This window comes from Schistocerca americana, chromosome 6 (genome assembly GCF_021461395.2).
Source record: "Schistocerca americana isolate TAMUIC-IGC-003095 chromosome 6, iqSchAmer2.1, whole genome shotgun sequence".
NCBI lineage: Eukaryota > Metazoa > Arthropoda > Insecta > Orthoptera > Acrididae > Schistocerca > Schistocerca americana.
The window spans coordinates 87,851,678-87,871,251 of NC_060124.1; the positions used below are offsets into that span (position 1 = coordinate 87,851,678).

Consider the following 19,574-nt stretch of genomic DNA (forward strand, 5'->3'; position numbering starts at 1 on the left):
TTCCAGGCCACCTGTGACAGCAGCCAAGTCACGTACCAGCTCTGCTGCAATCACTGCATAGCTTTTTATATTGGTATTACTATCAAAGAACTGTCCACCAGAATGAACAGCCACCACCAAACTGTGGCCAAGAGCAAAGTAGGCACTCTGTAGCACAACATGCCTGATTTCAGTGGCTGCTTCTCTGTCCAAGTCATCTGGATCCTCTCCTCCTCCATCAGCTTTTCTGAACTGTGCAGGTGGGAGTTATGCTTACAACACATTCTTCACTCTCAAAATTATCCCAGCCACAACCTACATTAACCTACTGTCCCCATACCCTCGACCCAACAGTTCCCACCCTGTCTGTCCTAACACCACATTCATATTCTCGTCTCCCACCCCTTTGTGAACAACCATTGCCAACACACCCACCTCTCTTTCCTCTTCCCTACTCATCTCCTTTTTCACTTCCCGTCCACCACCCTCCCCACCTCCCTGCCCCACAGCCTCCCAATGCTGCACCTGTTCGCAGTCTAGACCCTGTATGCTTCCCCAGATTGTTCTCTCCCCCACCTGTACCCTACTGTCACTTCCCCTTCCTCACCCTCTCCAGATTGCTGCTTGCATTATACGTGATAGCTGCATTCTGGTCCGAGCTGACAGAGATGGCAGGTGAGTATCTATCTTTTCTTTATATTGTTGATATTCTAACCTGAAGTTTCCATTGTTCAAATATGTGCTTCACAAGAATGAATCTAATTAAATTTGCACTGATAAACTGCATCAAATTGATGATTAGTGTAATGACACAAATAATTCTGGAACTTCATCCTCCACTTTAGTTAGTGTTAGTAGCTCTTGAGAAGGTTGGTTTAGTTTGCAGACCATCAGTATTCCAGAAAGTTAAAGGGGCTGTACCAAACTGAACCTCTGTTTCTCAATGCAAAATACTTCCCCAAAATACAAATCTACTTCTAAAGCCAACCAATATGCTGATAACATACAATCCTTACAATAATCACCATCGCATTCCTGGCATTTTTGCTACACATATTTGCAAGGAACAAGAACAGATGGGCAATTCTGGGAGGTAAAGGAACAAATAAATGGTGGAGGAATGGGGTGCAAGGGCAGATGAGATTGTGACTTTTAGAGACAAGATGTTATAACCATATTCTGTAGTACTTAACTCCTAGTTACACTGTCTTACCTATAAAAAACAGATGGACAAGATATCTGCATCCCTAAGAGAATAACTGCATGCTGAACACGAAATAAGAACGTTTCAGTAGCTGAGTCACATACATTTTTGGCTCCACTTGACAAGACACAACAATCTGTCAACAAATAGCAAAGAAAAAAAAACAATAATTTACAATTTTAATACTTATCTTGACAAAAACATAAAAGATCTGAACACTGAGAAAACTGACAGATGAAAGCATGGTATATTTTTACATCTAGTATTATGGTTGTGAATTTCACAAATGCATAACCATAAATATCATTAAGGAGTAAATATATCAGCATTTCAGTTTCTGAATTCCTTAGTTCCTGAAGAGATTTCTGCAAGATGTCCAGTCATTTATTTTACACACCATTTTTACTGCATACTTCATTTAAAATAAATACTTTTTTCACCTTAACTGCATTGCCCCGTATGCCAGTATCAAGTGAAAGTATGCTAACAGTCTTGTTTGCAAGTCATCATAACGAGAGAGATTTCTGACTGAATAGTGGACAGGACTGAGCTTTCCAGTTAACTCCTCCACACAATGGTTATGGTGGTCTAGTGGGCAGAGTGCTACACTTCGGCAATGGAGGCCCTGGGTTCAGTCCAGGGTAGGAGTGGGGAATATTCCTCATTCCAGTCCATTCAAGATGGACCCAGTCTTCTCAGCCTGCTATCAAACTGAGTACTGGCGATCTCTCCCAGAGATAAAAGGCAGCCAGGGCTACAGCTCATGACCTTTGCAGCAGGAAACAAAAGGTGCGCCCTACTTGCAGTCAGGCCAGAAGCCCATTCACAGTTTGAGTGTTAAAGACTTCACCTTTTCTTTTTACCCACAAAGTGGTTCCCTATCACTTTATAGACACACAAACATACACACAAAATTCAAGCTTTCGCAACAAACTGTTGCCTCATCAGGAAAGAGGGTAAGGAGTCATTCCAATCCCGGGAGCGGAAAGACTTACCTTAGGGGGAAAAAAGGACGGGTATACACTCGCACACACACATATACAGACACATTTAAAGACAAAGAGTTTGGCCAAACTCTTTGTCTTTAAATATGTCTGCTTGTGTCTGTATATGTGTGGATGGATATGTGTGTGTGTGTGCGCGAGTGTATACCCGTCCTTTTTTCCCCCTAAGGTAAGTCTTTCCGCTCCCGGGATTGGAATGACTCCTTACCCTCTCCCTTAAAACCCACATCCTTTCGTCTTTCCCTCTCCTTCCTTCTTTCCTGATGAGGCAACAGTTTGTTGCGAAAGCTTGAATTTTGTGTGTATGTTTGTGTGTCTGTCGACCTGTCAGCACTTTCATTTGGTAAGTCACATCATCTTTGTATATGTTTTAATTTCCTGAGTAAAATGTTATGGGTTACTGCAATCCTTGATAACACCACAGAAAAGACCTAAGGGTTCTCTTCCTTCTGAAAATGTGTTTGTGAGGTCATATTTTGCTTCCATTGAAGGAAGTCTTTTATATAAAATAATATGAACAATTGTTTAAGGAATTGTGTCAGAAATATGGCTCAATATCCTGTTGTAAACTACCTTATCAAAAAAGTTCTGAGAGAATTTGCAACAAAATTCCAGATTCTGAACAAGTGCTAAAAAGTAGAGTACTTCACATAGGCCTAATACTAGGTACAAACCCGACTGATGCCAATCAACTTTAGGAGAAAATTCAAGTGTATGCTGAAAGGATAGTGTAAAAGGAAATATGGATGGTGTATTCATCACAGTAAATAAGAAACTCAAAGCTACCAAGATATAATTGAATCTGTATGCGAGACTGCCTTGGCAGTTCTCAATAACAGGGTGGAATCAACTTACAATTGGGTTCATCTATTGACCGCCAGACTCAAACCCCAGATGTAATCAAAAACTTTAGAGAAAACCTCAACTTGTTAGTACATACGTTTATCAATCATAATGTAACCATTGGAGGAAACTTTAATCAACCAACTATAAATTGGAATAATTAGTTTTGTAAGTAGTGAATGTAACAAGACACTGGTCACTAATAAGAACAGACAGTTTGGAAGCACAATCATGGTGGAAACATATTAGACCTAATGGCAACAGACCTGGTCTCTAAGAGGATATATATACTGATACAAGTACCAAGACAAACATGCTCAGCGAACTTTCACATTTAGAATAATTGTTGACGAAGCAATGGATGGAGGGAGAAATATCTGAGAGGGAAGAGTTTGATGAAATTGGTGAAATGTTTTTCCACAGTACCAGCTCAAGCAATTGTTCTTAGTGCAACTATCATAAATAGGCTTGTAGGACAACACTTTCCTGATTAAATTCCCATCCGTGAAGCAGCAACATCCAACATGGGTTTGCAAGATTCATTCATAGAAAATAAAATGGACCACTGGTATAGTAAACATGAAAGAAGCATGCTGGTGTTGTCCTCAATGCAATTTACTTCTCTGTATGTTGCAGACTTTCCCATAAAAAAGCCAATTATGTGTAAAATTGCTCAAGAGCACACTGACTTACTTGACTTTAACTCCTCTGGCCCCTATCGGGGGCATAGGGCATCCAGGAGAACTTGCCATCTGTCTCTGTCTTTGGCCATTTGCCTTGGTTCTGCCCAGGTCTTGCCAACTCTTTATGATTCCCTTCCACTGTCCTCTTCCATGTGCCCCTAGGTCTCCCTTTCTTCCTTTTTCCCCTGGAGATTCCATTCTAATGCTTTTTTCTTTATGGCTCCATCTGGTTTTCTCAATGTGTGCCCCAACCACCTCCACTTTCTCTCTCGTATCTTGTCTTCTACAGGTATATGCTTTGTTATTCGTCAGAGCTTCTCATTACATATTTTTTCTGGCCACCAGATATTCATGATGCATCGGAAACATCTATTTATGAAGCTTTGTAACTAGGATGTTATCTTTTTACCTATTTTCCAGTTTTCACTGGCATAAGGGACAGCCTTCGCATTTGTATTAAAAATACAGATTTTTGTTTTGTACCTGATATTTCTATTTTTCCATATTGGATACAATTGTATGAAGGCAGAATTTGCCTTTTTAATGTGGTTTTTTACATCATCTCCAGCTCCATCATCTTTATCACTATGCTACCCAGATATAGGAATGAGTTGGCAGTCTCCACCTGCTGCTCCCCTATTAGCAGTGGCACCTCCATGTTCCCTGAATTTACTCTCATTTCCTTTGTTTTACCTATATTTATCTTGAGGCCAGCAGTCTCTGCTTCTACTTTCAGCAAGTTTAATTTAGCTTGCAGATCAGTTAGCCTTTGAGTTAGTAAAACTACATCATCTGCAAAATCCAGATCCTCCAGACGTTCATGGGTCCCCCACTGGATTCCTCATCTCCTGCCTGCTGTGACTCTTCTCATAACTGAGACTAGAACAAGTAGAAAAAGTGTTGGTGATAAAATGCAATCCTGCCGGACTCCAGTTGTTGCTTTTATGGGCTCTGTCATATTTCCCTATGGAGTATGAAACATTTGTAGCCATCACATAGATCTTTATAATGTTTAAGATCTTCTGTGGTATACCATACTTCTGCAACACCCACCAGAGCACTTTATTTTTCATGGAATCTAAGGCCTTTAGAAAATCAATGAATGCCAAGTACATGGTTGCTTGGAATTCTTTGCTTTGCTCTAAAATGATCCTAAGAGTGTTACTAAGATCAACACAACTGTGTTGTGCCCTAAAACCAGCCTGTTCTTTATACAGTCGATTTTCAAGAGACTCTTTAATTCTGTTTAAAATAATTCTGGTGAGGACCTTACTGGGCACTGACAACAATGTAATACCATGCCAGTTGTTATAGTCTGACAAATTTCTCTTTTTTTGGGAGCTTTACCACCAAACCACTCCTTTGGAAATTTCTCGTCAAGCCAAATATGCTTCAGCAAGGGACGGAGCATTTTAACAGTACTTTTCGATATCGGCTTTTAGGAGCTCCGGTGCTATGTTGTCTAGGCCTGGAGCCTTTGCATTCTTTAAGGTTTTCAAAGCAATCCTAATTTCGTCCATTGTGGGGCACTGCAGATTTATATCCTCATCTTCTCTGACTTCCTCTGGAACATCTCTTACCTGTTCCTCTTGGTTGTCTTCACAATTTAACAGTTCCTTAAAGTGCTCCTCCCATTTCTGTAACTGTACCTGTTGAGTTGTAAGCATCACCCAATCCTTGTTCTTAACTGGTCCTTCACGTCTGAAGTTTTTCATTGACAACCATTTGTTTATATTGTAGAGCTCTTTCATATTTTCTTGGCTTGTTGCCTCTTCTGCTAACTTGCTCATCTATCCATTGCATTTTATCTCAACATAGCCCTACTTTCACTTTTTCATTCGCCTCTGTGTATTCTTTATGCGCTTCGCTCTTCTGCACTCTTGTCTTACAAAGATTTAACTTAAGTTCTAGTTCTTTCCTGTGACTGATTTCATTCCATTAGCATTGGAGATCCAGTCCTTCCTTTGATGCGCCTTAAATACTAAGATTTTTTCCTCCCATATCTAAATAACTGTCTTTGATTTTTTTGCCAACCCGTTTCAATTCCCTCTTCCATAAAGTTTTCTTCAGAGAGGACCTGGAATCTGTTTTGTAGTTAATGGGCAGATGTTTCTTTGATCTGTTGGTCTTTTAACCTTGCCACATCTATTTTCTTGGCCCTGTGCTTGAGCTTGGTTCTATTTGCCACTATCCTTAGTCTGAATTCTGCCAAAACTAGGTGCTGGTCATTTACAACATCTGGTCCTCTTCTATTTCTGACATCTAACAGAGAGTGTCGTAACTTGCGGCTTATGGCTATGTGGTCTACTTGATTTGCAGTAACGTGATCTGGAGAAACCCATGTTGTCTTATGGCAGTTACGATGTGGAAACAATGTGCCTCCAATGACTAGGTCATGTTCAGCGCACGTATCTATCAACAGTTCACCATTTCTGATCCCTGTGCCATGTACACCAATGATATGTCCAGGCTCTTCACTTTCTGAACTAACTTCTGCGTTCAAGTCACCCATTAAAATTTTTATGTCGCTTGAATTTGTTTGTCTAAGAACTCCTTTAAGCTCTGTATAAAATGCATCTTTTAATTCTCCTTTAGCTATTTCAGTAGGTGCATAGCATTGAATTACAGTGACATATCACACATTTGTTTAAAAGTGTATGGTTATTATCTATTCTGAGACTGTTTTCCACTCCAGTAAGCTCTTCTTGCTGCTTTTAAGAACGCTATCCATCCCTTCGCAGTAAGGCCTATGTGCATCACCGTTGTCCTGGTTTCCAAGGATCTTCTGCTGTCCACATTATGGGACTGTGCCTGCTGCCACACAATCACAGAGAGAAAAAGGAAAGAAAGGGAGAATATAGCATGGGATAGAATATGATATGATAGGATAGGACAGGACAGGACACTAGACGGGATGTTGTGGGACACACTTCATAAGGACCCTCTATAGAGACCTGTCCGGCTTGGGAGACCCTGCTGGTAGTTAGACTACCACCAGTATAGCCCTCCACTTCTTTGGATCACACAAATGCTCTCTCCCACATGGACAGTGTTTTGTTAAGGCAGTGTCTCCTGAGGGGGTCAAGAGCACAACCCACACTTTTTTTGAAGGCCAATTACATCATCTTTATTTGTAATCTATTAGAAAAACAAAATAGAGATGATAGGTAAGCCTTCAAGCTTGGTCATTTTTAGCATGTATTGCTCTTTAACATATATCAAACGCAGATGTGTAGTAATATTTTAAATAATGGCTGGGTTTCTGGGCCTAAAATTCTTCTAAGTGGCTGATCCCCAAAAGTGTTGAAGTAAATAATGCCCAGATAGAAGAATATGTATAGTAGAAACATGCTAATCACCAATGGTGGTGGCATATTTATTGAAAGAAATAACTTGATGATATCTGATGTGATTAGAATAGAATCCACATATGAAATAATCAGAGTAAAGGTAAGCATAAAAAGTGGGTCAACCATGGTACTCAGATGCTTTTTTGTAGACTGCCTGCCTCTGTACCAGTAGTGGCAGAGCATGTCAGAGAATACCCAGAGAATACTGCGAGAAAGTTTCCTGATAATGTCACTGTAATAGAGGGGAGAGTTCAGTTTGCCAGCTATAGAATGGGAGTCATGCAATTAATATGGGTGCCAAAGATCAGGATTAATGTGACATTGTTTTCAGTGTCTTATCTCAAAACTACTTCGACCAAATAGTTAAAGAATGAACTATTGAAGGTAATGTCTTAGAACTCCTAGTAATTAACAGACTTGAGTTTTTTGAAGCAGTTAATGCATCAGTGACCATGAAGCTGTTGTAGCATCAGTGACTCCAGATGTTATAAGGAATGTTAAGAAAGGTATGAAACTAATTTTGCTTCAAAAAAGTGATAGGAAACAAATTGGAAAATATCTACATAGTCAGCATTAAATATGCAGCTCTGAAGACAAAGATGCAGACAGAAAATGGATGAGATTTAAAAGCATTGTAAAATATGTGCTAAGAAAGATTGTGAGGGGTGGTAAAGACCCGCTGTAGTGCAAACAGATCTGTTAGAAAGTTACTACAAAAATACTGGTAGCTTGATTACAGATTTATATGGAAGCAGAGTCTAGTCAACAACAAAAGCTTAATGGAACCAAAATGAGCATAAACTGAGCAATGTGAAAAGTGTTCAATGAATTCATAAATAAAATTTTGACCACTCATCAACTAATATTCCTAAGAATTTATGGTCTTATATGAAGTCTGTAGGTGAATTTAAATTCATCTATTCAGTCATTCAATGGCATCAAATCGGAAGATTGGCTAAAATACTGAATTCAGGATTCTGAAATGGTTTCCCCCGTTTAATCACTGCACAAAAGTATTGAGATAAATGGTCATGAAACAGGAAATCAACTAAAACAGGTTAATACTGGAAACGCATGTGGACCAGATGAGATACCAGTGACATTCTACAGACATTATGCACAAGAACTTTCTTCCCTTCCAGCAGCACTTTATCATAGGTCAATGGAATAATGAAGGGTAATGACTACAATGAAGAGATAGAATATTATAGTACCTGATTATATGATCAGTGGTGAATATGTTGAGCACATCACATTGTATAAGTATTTAGAGGTAATGGTAAGAAGCAACATGAAATGGGGCAATCAAATAAAACCAGTGCCAGGGAAGGTGAACAGAAGACTTATATTTGTTGGAAGGGTCCTGGGAAAATTTGGTGCACCTGTAAAGGAAATCGTGTACAAGACGCTAGTCAACCAAATCTGGGTTATTGTTTCAGTGTTGGGTCCTTATCAAGTAGGCTTGACAATAGAGATTGAACAAATTCAGACACTCATAGCTAGGACTGTTACACATCAGGTATAGCCCATTTGAAAGTGTAACAGAACTGCTTGAAGATATTAAATGGGAATCCTTGAAAGAAAGTCAACAGAGTTCTCATGAAACCCTGTTGGCTAAATTCAGAGAACCTGTATATGAAGGTGACTGTGTGACCTTTATGCTGCTACCAATACACAGGGATCATGAGGAAAAGAAGAGAGAGATCAGGGTGTGTACAGAGGCATTTAAACAGCATTTTCCCCTCATTCAGTATGTGAACTGAACAGGAAAGAAATCCGATAATACTGGTACAATATACGTTCTGCCATGCACTGTACTTGGCTTGTGAATTTTTATGTAGATGGGTAAAAAGCAGTTGGAAAAAGCACAAGTAATTATCATTTTGAAGAAGAGTCACGCAACTAATGCTCATAATTATAGGCTATATTCCTGAGATCAGTCTATAGTAGAGTTATGGGTTATGGAACATGTTTATTCTCATGCATTGTGATGTTTCTGGAGAATGATAAAACAGATTTGGATTCTTAAGCATAAACATTGCAAAATACAGCTCTTTCTGTTTGTCCATTATATACCGAGTGACACAGACACTTAGATGGATGTCATGTTCCTTGATTCCACATCATCATTTGATGAGCAAAATACGAGGTTACTGAGTACTGGACTGGATTTTTGACTGGATTCAGGACTTTCTAGGAAACAGAAGTCAATATATTATTCTAAACAGGACAAAATTAACAGATGTAAAAGTGATTTCTGCTATACCTCAAGGGAGTGCTATAGGGCTGTTACCATTTATTTCTTTTTCTTTTACTGAATGTTAAATACAACTAGAACAAGTTGCACCTGTACTGAGGATCTGGAAATTTTATTTAACTCTGTATCTGGATGCCCTTCCTGTTGTCACAGCTGTCAGTCACCTAAGCCACCCGTCTACATCTACATCTACATCTACATCTACATCCATACTCCGAAAGCCACCTGACGGCGTATGGCGGAGGGTACCTTGAGTACCTCTATCGTTTCTCCCTTCTGTTCCAGTCTTGTATTGTTCGTGGAAAGAAGGATTGTTGGTATGCTTCTGTGTGGGCTCTAATCTCTCTGATTTTATCCTCATGGTCTCTTCGCGAGATATATGTAGGAGGGAGCAATATACTGCTTGACTCATCAGTGAAGGTATGTTCTCGAAACTTTAACAAAAGCTACTGAGCGTCTCTCCCGTGAATTGTGTAAACTTTGTTCTGCATGTCATCATATTTTAAATTTTTGCATACTGTATTTGCTGAGATGGTAATGAGGGACCAGCCCACACATGTTAGCCATGTACTTAGCCATATCTGTAATTTTTTCTTTAGGAATGGTCAGTTTCCTGAACAATTAAAGTACTCAATAATAAAGCCACTTTATAAAAAGGGAGAACAAATAATGTACTCAATTTTACACCTATTTCTATGCCATCAGTGTTTGCTACAGTTATTGAAAAGGTGGTATATGTAAGGCTAATTGATCATTTCATTTCACATAATTTGCTGTCAAATGTAGAGTTTGGTTTTAGAAGTCATTTAACAACTGAAAACGATACATTTTCTTTGCTCTATAAGGTTGCAGGTAAGATTGTAGATCACATGACTGATGTTTGTGACAGGACTGGAGTAGGTGGTGGTGGTGGTGGTGGTGGTGGTGGGAGGATGTATGGGACAGATCTTGCATCTATGTCTATTGCAGGGATATGAGGAAATGAGGCAAGGGGTTGGAAGCATGGGTTGTGTAGGGATGGACAAGGATATTGTGTAGGTTTGGTGAGCGGCAGAATACCACTGTGGGAGGAGTAAGAAGGATAATGGGAAAGACATTTCTCTTTCCAGGGTACAACAAGAGGTAGTCGAAACCCTGGTGGAGAATGTAATTCAGTTGCTCCAGTCATGGGTGATACTGAGTCACAAGGGAGATGCTTCTCTGTGGCCAGGCAGTGGGGCTTTGGGAGATTTTGGGTAACTGGAAAGATAAGACTACACCTACATTACATCTGGAAGTCGGCCGTTCTGATCCGGTCCGGTGAAGGGCAATAAAGCCTCCCCAGTGTTGTCCGAATGAATGCCTACACTGGGTCCGAGCTGATCCGGCAACGGCACGCCGCTGTCGCAAGTGGGACAGGAAGTGATTACACTGATCTTCAACCCAGTGTACTGTCGTCTTTCATGAGTTTCTGCACTGCACTCAGTTACACGCAATAGGTCAGCAGTTGCAGTTGTTGAGAAGCTATCATGAGTGATTCAGAAGATGATGTTTTGTGTTGGCTGCTGCTAGACAAGAACATTGGCCTTAAAAGATGCAGGAAAAGGACTTGAGTGCATCGTTTTAATGAAGGCAGATCTGCAGGGGAGTTTTTTACAACTTGCCAGTCACTGAGAAATTTTCCAGATAAGTTCAGAGTACTACCGCATGTCTATACAAACGTTCGGCTATATAGTTGAAGGCATAAGAGACGATATAACTGGCCATTCCAACTTCAGGAAATGTATCACTTCAGAAGAAAAACTTACTACCACAATCAGGTAAGTCAACATTAAAATCAACTGATAGCCTTCTTATTATTGTGAGTGGCATAACTGGTCAAATAATATTAAAATATTATAAATAAATTCTAGCACCAGTTACAATAAAATATATTTATTAACATAGACATGTATTTGTAAACATTCCTTCATGGTAATATTAGATATTATTAGCAAATAAGCATCTGTTAACAAGTATATATGTATGATCTGAAAATCACAATGAAACAATGGTTTGGTTCAAGACTTACAAATATCAGCTTTGAATGTGATGAGAAAATTGTGGAAAATAAACGTTTAGTTTATACATAAAAATTTATTAACAGTACATTAGGGCTAGCCCATTAAAATGAATTGCCATTAGGTTGTTGGGTAGGAGGATACATTTGAAGTACATTCACAAAGGAAGATGAATCATGGGCGTAATTAGATGGATGTGGTGATGGGTACGGTGATGGTAGCAACGATGGAAAAGGACATCCAATGAGTACCCATATAAAACTTGACGATCTCTCATCATTTTTTTTTTTTTTTTTTTTTTTTTTAGGGCGCACAACTTCAACGGTCATTAGCGCCCAGACTACGTTAGGAATGCACCGCGAGTCACAAGTTTAAAACAGCAACGAAACGGAAAACACGATAAAAGACTGACAGGCATAGGATTAAAAAAAAGAAAACAGCATAATCAAATGTCCTTAGAGAGGGATGTCAAATTGATAAAATGAAGAACGCGAGCAGCTGCTCGTGGGTCATCCGCTAAAATGGCTTCTACAGTACATGGCAGGCCAAGATCAAGATGCGGTGTGTTAAAATCCGGACAGGACGTTAAAATGTGGCGGACCGTCAGCAATTGCCCACATGGGCAGAACGGCGCCGGCGCAGCCGTCAGCAGATGGCGATGGCTGAACCGGCAGTGTCCAATTCGTAACCGGGCCAAAACTACCTCCTCCCGCCGAGAAGGGCGTGAGGAGGACGTCCAAGCCACGGGAAGAGGTTTCAAGGCCCGAAGCTTGTTGTCTGTAAGTGCAGCCCAATCGGCATGCCACAGCGATAAAATGCGCCGACAAATGACCCTGCTACAATCTGATGAAGGGACACAACAAGAAGCTGTCCGAGGCTGGAGGACCGCACCCTTGGCCGCGGCATCTGCAGCTTCGTTCCCAGGGATACCGACATGGCCAGGAACCCACATAAAGCTAACCAGAGAACCGACATCCACCAGCTGCTGAAGAGAGCGTTGGATCCGGTGCACGAAAGGGTGAACCGGGTACGGATCACTGAGGCTCTGGATAGCGCTCAGGGAATCAGAGCAGATGACATATGCAGAATGTCGGTGGCGGCAGATGTAAAGAACAGCCTGGTAGAGGGCAAAGAGCTCAGCTGTGAAGACCGAACAATGGCCATGGAGCCGGTATTTGAAACTTTGTGCCCCGACAATAAAAGAACACCCAACCCCGTCATTGGTCTTAGAGCCATCTGTATAAATGAAGGTCATATTAATGAACTTCGAACGAAGTTCGACAAAACGGGAGTGGTAGACTGAACCGGGGGTAACCTCCTTTGGGAGCGAGCAGAGGTCAAGGTGGACGCAAACCAGAGCCTGGAGCCAAGGTGGCGTGTGGCTCTCGCCCACTCGAAAGGTTGCAGGGAGTGAAAAATTAAGGTGTTGAAGGAGGCGACGAAAGCGAACTCCAGGGGGTAGCAGGGCAGAGACATACAACCCGTATTGACTGTCGAGAGAGTCATCAAAAAAGGAACGATAAGACGGGTGGTCGGGCATTGCCAGTAGCCGACAGGCATACCGACAAAGCAGTATATCGCGCCGGTAGGTGAGTGGCAACTCACCAGCATCAGCATGAAGACTCTCGACAGGACTAGTATAAAACGCTCCAATCGCAAGTCGTAAACCCCGATGTTGTATGGAGTTGAGGCGGCGTAAGATGGATGGCCATGCAGAGGAGTATACGAAGCTCCCATAATCCAGCTTGGAGCGGACGATCGACCGATATAGGTGAAGTAGGACGGTTCGATCCGCTCCCCACGACATACCACTGAGAACACGGAGGACATTTAGAGAGCGGGTACAACGGGCAGCCAAATATGACACATATGGAGACCAACTAAGTTTCCTGTCAAATGTAAGACCTAAAAATTTTGTTGTCTCCACGAATGGGAGAGCAACGGGACCGAGTCATAAGGACGGTGGGAGAAACTCTTTGTAGCGCCAGAAGTTAATACAGACCGTCTTCTCGGCAGAAAACGGAAGCCATTGGCGACACTCCAGGAGTAAAGACGGTCAAGAGAACGCTGAAGACAGCGCTCCAGGAAACACGTACGCTGCATGCTGCAATAGATGGTAAAATCGTCCACGAAAAGGGAGCCTGATACATCAGCTGGGAGGCAATCCATTATTGGATTGATCGTTATGGCGAAGAGAGCGACGCTCAAAACTGAGCCCTGTGGCACCCCATTCTCCTGGCGAAAGGTGTCTGACAGGACAGAACCCACACGTACCCTGAACTGTCGATCCATTAAAAAGGAACGAATAAAAAGAGGGAGGCGACCGCGAAGGCCCCATGTATGCATGGTGCGGAGAATGCCCGCCCTCCAACAGGTGTCGTAAGCCTTCTCCAAATCAAAAAACACAGCCGCGGTCGGGCGCTTCCACAAGAAGTTATTCATAATGAGGGTAGACAAGGTAGCCAGATGGTCAACAGCAGAGCGGCGCCTACGAAATCCACATTGTACATTGGTAAGTAGGCGTCGAGACTCGAGCAGCCAAACCAATCGAGAGTTAACCATTCGCTCCATCACTTTACAGACACAGCTGGTAAGCGAGATGGGTCGATAACTGGAAGGCAAGTGCTTGTCCTTCCCCGGCTTAGGAATCGGGACAACAATAGACTCGCGCCAGCATGCGGGAATATGTCCCTCAATCCAGATGCGATTGTAAGTACGAAGAAGAAAACCTTTACCCGCAGGAGAAAGGTTCTTCAGCATCTGAATATGAATAGAATCAGACCCTGGAGCGGAGGACCGTGATCGGCCAAGTGCGTTTTCGAGTTCCCGCATGGTGAATGGGGCATTATAACTTTCACAATTCGAGGAGCGGAAGTTAGGTGGCCTAGCCTCCTCTGCCTGTTTGCGGGGGAGGAAGGCAGGGTGGTAATGAGCGGAGCTTGAAACCTCTGCAAAAAAGCGGCCGAAGACATTGGAGACAGCCTCAGGGGCCACAAGGACGTCATTCGCGACCGTCAAGCCAGAAACTGGTGAGTGGACCTTAGTGCCAGATAGCCGGCGCAGGCTACCCCAGACAACAGAAGAAGGAGTAAAACTGTTGAAGGTGCTTGTGAAAGCAGTCCAGCTGGCTTTCTTTAATAATACGACGACACTGTGCACGTAATCGTTTATAATTGATACAATTCGCCACTGTAGGGTGGCGTTTAAAGGTGCGTAAAGCACGTCGACGAGCACGGAAAGCGTCTCTACATGCTGCGGTCCACCAGGGGACCGGTGCGCGACGTGGAGAAGAAGTAGGGTGAGGGATGGAATATTCAGCAGCAGTGAGAATGACTTCCGTGAGGTGTGCGACCTGACTATCGCAGCTTGGGAAGGTGTGATCCTGAAAGGTCGCCCTGGAAGAGAAGAGCCCCCAGTCTGCTTTGGAGATGGTCCAACTAGATGAGCACGGAGAGGGGGTATGCTGCAGGAGATGGATAACACACGGGAAGTGGTCGCTCCAATATGTATCAGAAAGTGCATACCACTCAAACCGGCGTGCAAGTTGGGGAGTACATATAGAGAGGTCTAAATGGGAATAGGTGTGAGATGTGTCCGAAAGAAAAGTAGGGGCGCCAGTATTGAGGCAGACAAGATTGAGCTGGTTGAAAAGGTCTGCTAACAGGGAGCCCCTCAGGCAGGCTGCTGGAGAGCCCCAAAGGGGATGGTGGGCATTGAAGTCTCCAGTTAACAAAAATGGTGCAGGCAGCTGAGCAATAATTTGCATCATGTCTGCCCTGGTAACGGCAGACGACGATGGAGTGTAAACGGTACAAATGGAAAATGTAAAAGTGGGGAGAGTAATGCGGATGGCAACTGCCTGCAGGCCGGTGTGCAACGTGATGGGATCGTAGTAAATATCATCCCGAACCAGCAACATAACCCCTCCATGAGCCGGGATACCTACCACAGGGGTAGGTCAAAACGCACAGAGGTGTAGTGTGCCAAGGCAATTTGATCGCATGGGCGTAGCTTCGTTTCCTGGAGGGCTACGACGAGCGGACGGTGCAAGCGGAGCAGCAACTTCAAGTCTTCTCGGTTGGAGCGAATGCTGCGAATATTCCAGTGAATAAGTGCCATCGTAAGAAAAAAAGGAAGAAGAAAGAAGGGGTCACCTCGAAGGCCGCTGAGGGCCTGGTTTCGAGCGAGCACTGCCGCCACTATCAGTAGGTGGACAGTCATCGTCCATTGGGTCTATAGGTTCAACGGCCATATGTTCGGCTACCAGCGGTGCGGCCAGGCGAAACGGATGACGGCCTGGGGCGGCAACCGCTGGGTGGCGCAGGAGAAGAAATGCGCCGTGGCGGAGAAGGAGAACTGTGCTTCCTATGAGCCTTCTTGGAAGGTCGTTTGGTGGAAGTACCGGTCGAAGGCTGGGAGGTCGATGTACGTAGGAAGTCTGCACGGGACGGTTCCTTCTTGAAGGCCCGTGCATCTGACTTCGGGGTCTTCGTCTTAGCAGAAGCTGATGAAGGGGCTGGTGTCTGTGGGATGATGGGAGGAAGAGGAGACGTCGACCGCGCGATCTTAGCACTGGCCGAACGGACGACCGTGGTGCTGAAGGTCAGATCGCATGTCTGGGTTGCCACCTCCCTGGTAGTCCGAGGAGAGGCGAGGACAGCGTGGGCTTCCAACTAGCCAATAGCTTGCGAGCAGCTGAGGTGGACACTTTCTCTTTGACCCGAATTTCTTGGATACAGCGTTCCTCCTTATAGATAGGACAGTCGCGGGAGGATGCGGCATGGTCACCCTGACAGTTCACACAACGAGGAGACGGAGGTGGACAGTCACCCTCATGGGCATCCCTGCCACAAGTGACACATTTAGCCGCATTGGAACAAGACTGTCGAGTGTAATTGAAACGCTGACACTGGTAGCAGCGCGTAGGTGTCGGGACATAGGGGCGAACAGAAATAACCTCGTAGCCCGCCTTGATGCGCGATGGCAGCTTAACACTATCAAAGGTCAAGAAAAGTGTCCGGGTCGGTACAAGGTCATTGTTGACCTTTTTCATGACCCTATGGACAGCCGTCACGCCCTGCTCAGCGAGGAAAGATTGAATCTCCTCGTCAGTCAATCCGTCGAGGGATCTAGTATAGACCACACCACGAGACGAATTCAAAGTTCGGTGAGCCTCCACCCGGACAGGTAACGTGTACAGGAGTGTGGCCCGAAGCAGTTTTTGTGCCTGAAAGGCGCTCTCAGTTTCTAGTAATAAGGTACCGTTACGCAATCTGGTACAAGATTTGACAGATCCGGCTATGGCATCTACGCCCTTCTGGATAACGAAAGGGTTGACAGAGGAAAAATCCTTTCCGTCCCCAGATCGAGAAACGACGAGGAACTGTGGGGCAGGCGGTAGTACTTTTGTCACTGGTGGCTGGTCACGTTTCCGTTTTTGGGCAGAAGTCGAGAGAAATGGAGTGAAGTCCATTGCAGAGGAATCCCCCATGATTGCCAGCATCTCCGATGGCACGCTCCTTCCTTGTGGGGACCCTCTCAGAGGGCACTCCCGCCTTAGGTGAATGTTTACACCTCAGGTCACACCTCCCGAGAAACAGACGGAGGGACCAATCGGCATGGTCAGAAGGTATCAGCTCAGGCAATCACCCCTCCCTGGGCCTGTCCTTTACCAGGGGGTACGTGCGTGCCTTACATGTCTACCCAGCGCGGGGAATTACGCGTTACCCCGTCACCAGCTATGCGTGCGAACGCGTGGGTCGGCCTTCAGGCGCGCACAGGGAGGAAGGAAGAAGAGGAAAAAGAAGAGAGAGAGGGAAAGAGAGGACAGACTGTCTCAAACGGCGAGGCGGAGACCAGAGAAGGCAAGGAGAAGAAGGCAATGAGAAGGCAAGGAGAAGAAGGCAATGAGAAGGCAAGGAGAAGAAGGCAATGAGAAGGCAAGGAGAAGAAGGCAATGAGATGGCAAGGAGAAGAAGACAAGGGAAAGAGTAAGGAAGACAGTGAGGTGGAGAAGAGCAAAGAAAGGAACCAACCAAAGGAAGGAAGAAACGAGAAGTGAAAAAGCAAAATGACCGCAAATAGAGGTCGTGGAACCGTCCGTCTCCGGACGCAGGCGCTAACTACCCCCTTGAGGGAGCGGGACTCCTTTTAGTCGCCTCTTACGACAGGCAGGAATACCTCGGGCCTATTCTAACTACGTTTTTTAACTACAAAAAGTTTTTTTCAATAGTTTTACAAGCTGTGGCGGACTACTGTTGTCAATTTATTTTTATCGATGTTGTACGTTATGGAAAACAGAGTGATAGAGGAACGTTTTAAGCTTCCACATTTTGTCTGCATTCTTGGAGAACTGTCCTGCTAAGCTACTGCAACCTTCACCTGTCGAAGGAATTACTACAGATATGTCATTTGTCTTGCCTGGAGACGATGCATATCCTTTGAAAACTTACCTCATGAAACCTTATACCAAATGACATCCCTCACACGCAGAAAAAGTTTTCAATTGCAGGTTATCGAGGGCTAGAAGATGTGTGGAGTGTGCTTTTGGTATCATGACTTTCAAGTGGCGTTTACTGGGAAAATGTGTTGAAACAGAACCTGGCAAAGCGTAGAGGATAGTGAAATGTATTTGCTTACTTCACAACCCAACTATTGACTGAGAAGGTGATGACTTTTTTAACTCTGGAAATTTAGAAGAAGATGCAAGTGTGTCACCTCGCCAAGAAATTGGTTCATGAAGAACGTTCAACAGACCATCACAACAGGCTCAAATTATCAGAGAGAAATTCACGTCATACTTAAATGGGATTGGCGCCATTCTGTGGAAAAATGAACGCATCGAGTAGTATTTTAGCAAATAAAAACCTATTTCTTTTTGCAGTTTGATAAAAAGAAATGATATGTTAAAAGTAATATGATTGAAATTAGTACTGATATGTAGTAACATGTAGTGATTTGAAAGCAAGCAGTAAACCTAATGCAACATTGTTTCAGTATTTACCTTTGAGTGATAGTTGCTCCCCAATAGATTCCCACAGTTCTCACTTAATATCCCGGTTATGGTAGCCTATAATCCACAAGTTCCACAAGCAAGGCTCATTCCTCACAAGATTAATTAGAAATTCCTTGTTGATCATCCCGTTTGTAGTGCATCGCCGGACTGCACTGCTGGACTGGAAACAAACATGTTTAGTCGGCCAATCCGGCAGTCCGGTGCCGGACCATGTCATACGGCACTTCTCCCTCCAATGTAGGCACGTGCATTAGCCACCTGGTGTTTGTTTTTTACTCCGGTGCCGGACCGGATCAGAACGGATGACTTCCGGATGCAATGTAGGTGCAGCCTAAGGCATGGGAGATCTGTTTGTGTGCAAGGTAGGGAGAGTAATTACGATCTGTAAGAGCCTCATTGAGCCCTCGGGACATTTTGAGAGGAACTGCTCATCACAACAGATATGACGGCCATGGGTTGCTAGGCTGTATGAAAGGGAGTTCTTGGTATGGATTGGGTGGCAGCTGTTGAAGTGGAGGTACAACTGGTGGTTGTTAGGTTTGATATGGACAGAGATACTGATATAGCCATCTTTGAGGTGGAGGTCAACATCATGGAAGGTGGCTGGATGGGTTGAATAGGACCAGATGACACAAATGGGGGAGAAGGTGTTGAGGTTCTGGAGGAATGTGGATAAGGTGTCTCACCCTCAATGCAGATCACGAAGATGTCTTCAATGAATCTGAACCACGTAAGGGGTATGGGATTCTGGGTGTTTAGGAAGGATTCCTCTACATGGTCCATAAACGGGTTGGCATAGGATGGTGCCATGTGGGTGCCCATAGCCGTACCCTGGATTTGTTTGTAGGTAGTGCCTTCAAAGAAGAAGTAATTATGTGTCAGGATATACCTGGTCATGACAACTAGGAAATAGGTGGTTAGTTTGGAATCTGTTGGGTCTTGAGAGGTAGTGTACAATAATGGTAAGGCCATGAGCATTAGGAATGTTGTGTAAAGGGAGGCGGCATCAATAGCGAGCAGCAGGGCACTGTGTGGTTAAGGGACAGGAGTTGTAGACAGTCAGTGGAGGAAATAGTTGGCATCTTTTATGTAGGAGGGTAGGTTGTAGGTAATAGACTGGAGGTGTTGGTCTACAAGAAGAGAGATTCTCTTAGAGGGGGCACAGTAACCAGCCACAATGGGGTGTCCTGAGTGGTCGGG

General features: G+C 43.9%; 1 protein-coding gene across 3 annotated transcripts in view; it reads right to left on the reverse strand.

Moving 5' to 3' along the window:
• Nucleotides 1-19,574, reverse strand: part of LOC124619878 (UDP-GalNAc:beta-1,3-N-acetylgalactosaminyltransferase 2-like) — a 158,858-nt gene that overhangs the window by 65,091 nt on the left and 74,193 nt on the right. For all 3 annotated transcript variants that reach the window (XM_047146503.1, XM_047146502.1, XM_047146504.1), the window contains one exon: nt 1,193-1,319. In XM_047146503.1, coding sequence (XP_047002459.1) covers nt 1,193-1,319 — 127 coding nt within the window. The remainder of the gene's footprint in view (nt 1-1,192; nt 1,320-19,574) is intronic.